The 2,785-nt window shown below is 40.0% G+C and overlaps 1 protein-coding gene across 2 annotated transcripts; it reads right to left on the bottom strand.

Moving 5' to 3' along the window:
- Positions 1–244: 244 nt before the first annotated feature.
- On the bottom strand, positions 245–2,564 carry LOC111652073 (cyclic AMP-responsive element-binding protein 1-like). Of its 2 annotated transcripts, none has more exons than XM_023402208.1 (5): positions 2,412–2,564; positions 1,342–1,435; positions 1,052–1,198; positions 636–736; positions 245–419 (listed from the first exon to the last, which is right to left on the bottom strand). In XM_023402208.1, exons 2-5 carry the CDS (start codon positions 1,426–1,428, stop codon positions 260–262), a joined length of 495 nt encoding a protein of 164 aa, XP_023257976.1. In that variant the 5' UTR covers positions 1,429–1,435; positions 2,412–2,564; the 3' UTR covers positions 245–259. The 2 variants fall into 2 exon arrangements, with proteins under 2 accessions (XP_023257976.1, XP_023257984.1); XM_023402216.2 differs by lacking the exon at positions 2,412–2,564 and adding an exon at positions 2,236–2,405.
- Between the last annotated feature and the right edge of the window lie 221 nt (positions 2,565–2,785).

The following is a 2,785-nucleotide window of genomic DNA, read 5'->3' as shown; positions in this document are numbered from 1 at the left end:
GCCAATCAGAATTTTTTCCAATAGCATTGGCAAAGGGTTGTTACCAGATAAAAATCCTTGGTGTAATATAAAAAAAATTACAATATTGGCTCAGTATTATACCACATCTGATTATCAAGACTTTGTTTCCAACTCACTGTAAATTCAATTTGTCTCAGCAGAAAGCACATCAGAATTAATAATGATAAAATGGTGTTATTAGATAGCAGGAAATTCTGAAAATTCTACACGTTTCAACACAAAACAGTAGTTTCCTGTATCACAATCCAAAGTACTTACTGTACTGGCCACTGCTGGTCTGATAGATGGGAGTGGGCATGGTGACTGTGGTGATGGCAGGGGCTGAGTCATCCTCTGACTTCTCTTCCTCAATTCGAGGCACTGCTGGAGCATCTGATGATAAGTCATTCAGAATCTTCCTGTAAATGGAAGCAGAAAAATCAAACTCTTTCAATATCAAAAACAACCCCTCACTCATTTACAATGAAACAGCAGGCTTTTACCGAGGAAAAGAGTTTGGAAGTTAAGCTTTTAGCTCAAAAGTGACAATAGTTCATAAAAATAGAAGAGTGTCAGTCATTCTCTTCCAAACACAAAACTGATTCACATCTTTGTTGATAACATGCCACACAGACCTGTAAGAAGGTCGTCTGGATAGGATCTCTCTCCTCTTCTGAGAATCTGTCACACTGTCAACAGACTCCTGAGAGTCCTCACTCTCAGCAACGGTGGAAATCTGCAAGTTAACAAAAATCACAATACTTTCATTTCAACATCTGACTCAACCAAAAGAAAAAAAAAAGAAAAAATCAATTGCATACAAAATCTTAATAAGAATTGACAAGGATTTGTTTCATTGTGAATATGTAACAAAAAGGTAATTATTAAGAAAATAGAACTAAATGATTGAAGAAACAATTTAATATCTTTAATTCTTAAAAATTATAAATCATACATGTCAGTATCAAGTTATTATAATTTGCTTAATAAATGTTTTTTTGTGCTGCCATAAAACAATAACAGACAGAAAAGTTGTTTTTCCTCCTCTCACCTGTACTGTCTGGACTTGTGGGGACTGGATGACAGAGGGCTGTGCAGCTTGGATCACACCGTGCACTTGGACTGTCTGACCATTGGGTAACTGCACAAGGGTGACTGTGGGACTACTGGACGTCACCTGGCCCGCAGCTATGGACGCCTGCAACCACAGACCACATAAATTCTGTCTATATGCAAAGTTACAAAGAGTTCTGAGCAGCAGCCCCCGCTCTTTGTTTCAGTACTTCAGATAGTAATTATGCAACTTGGAACATGGAAATTTAAAGTGACTATAAGGTTTACCTGAGCCAGGGTGATCTGCTGGGCCTCAGATTCTGAGACAGCTGTTTCACCACTTTGCTGTGTGTCTGCACCAGCCTCCATGGTCATTTAAAATCTGCAAAAAGGATGGTGCCGTTTATTTGTATATGTATCATGATGCTTTAAATAGAACTAATCAGCAAAAACAGTGATAAAGTGGTCTACACTGTACAGGAAACACTGGTATTTTGCCTTATCCACAACTTTAGAGCTTGTTGATGTCTTAAAAGAGGGTGTGGCCTAGCTCAACATGCTAGCATACAATTCATTAAACACATCATAAACGAGTTTCAACAAGGGGGTTTCTTTTCAAACTGCAATCATTGAAAAGCATACAGCACTTGCGATATTTAAGACTTGACAACATAACGATAAAGACTTAAATCATGCTGTTACAATCTTTTAAAAACCAAAGGCTAAAGCTAACTCCTTACTATTTCTGGTAGTTACCAACTTGAAGTTAGCATGTAGCATGCTAACATGCTAATAGCAATACACTGAATTTTAGCATAGCAGTAACATTTATTAAGGTTCTATTTCAACTCCCTTTTATTTTCAGTGTTTAACAGCTCGTGTCACAGCTTGGCACGTTACTGTAAGATTCAACTGTGGTACAGGCTAATGTAGCATTAGCTAACATTAATAACGGTGGGTTGCTAGCTGTGAGGCTTTATGGAGGGAAATGTCTGCATGCATTGTATGCCAGTTTGTTTCAAACTAGGGCACCCCACTTTCACTAGCGAGTTTGTTGCCTCAATTATTGTTTAGCACAATGTTGACATTTATTAGCTGTACACGGCTAATTGCTTCTCTAACTTATTTCCAGGCTGTTTATTAAAAGGAAAAAAAGATTCAAGCCCACTCCCATATTAATACCTATGTCTCAGCTGTGTCGAGAGCCAGCGAGCCTTGCAGAGACTGACTCATTTTGTGAGCCTCTGCAACACCGCCGCCATGATCTCTTTGTTGGCTTTGTGCGGATATTAGGCGCAAATAACTTCTCTGGGCAGCCATCTATCTGTTTAGCAAACATCGGATGCGTATCCTCTTACCAACACAGACTCGCTTCGTCACTCCCGGGTCTACGGAGCTCCACTTTTATTCAGACCGACACGTAAGAGACCGCGTCAGGCTACACCTCCGTCGCGTCACCGAGAACAACAACACTGAGAGGAGGACGAGGGAGACGACGACAGCGAAAATCATCTCTATCGACAGGAGTCGAGCGAGCACGGAGAGGGCCGGAAACTCACGAAGCCTGGCGAGGAAACGGGGTAAAAACCACGGACATAGCCGAGGAACTTGCATGATGGCTTCGAACTTATGTGAGCATGCGCCGAGTTGTGTAATTAGAAATCATCTATCTATCTATCTATCTATCTATCTATCTATCTATCTATCTATCTATCTATCTATCTATCTATCT

This window comes from Seriola lalandi, unplaced genomic scaffold (genome assembly GCF_002814215.2).
Source record: "Seriola lalandi dorsalis isolate HSWRI2012SDOR001 ecotype SW California unplaced genomic scaffold, Sedor1 jcf7180001973443, whole genome shotgun sequence".
Classification (NCBI taxonomy): domain Eukaryota; kingdom Metazoa; phylum Chordata; class Actinopteri; order Carangiformes; family Carangidae; genus Seriola; species Seriola lalandi.
Note: the sequence above shows the minus strand (reverse complement) of the source record. Positions and strands in the feature narration are given on the sequence as shown.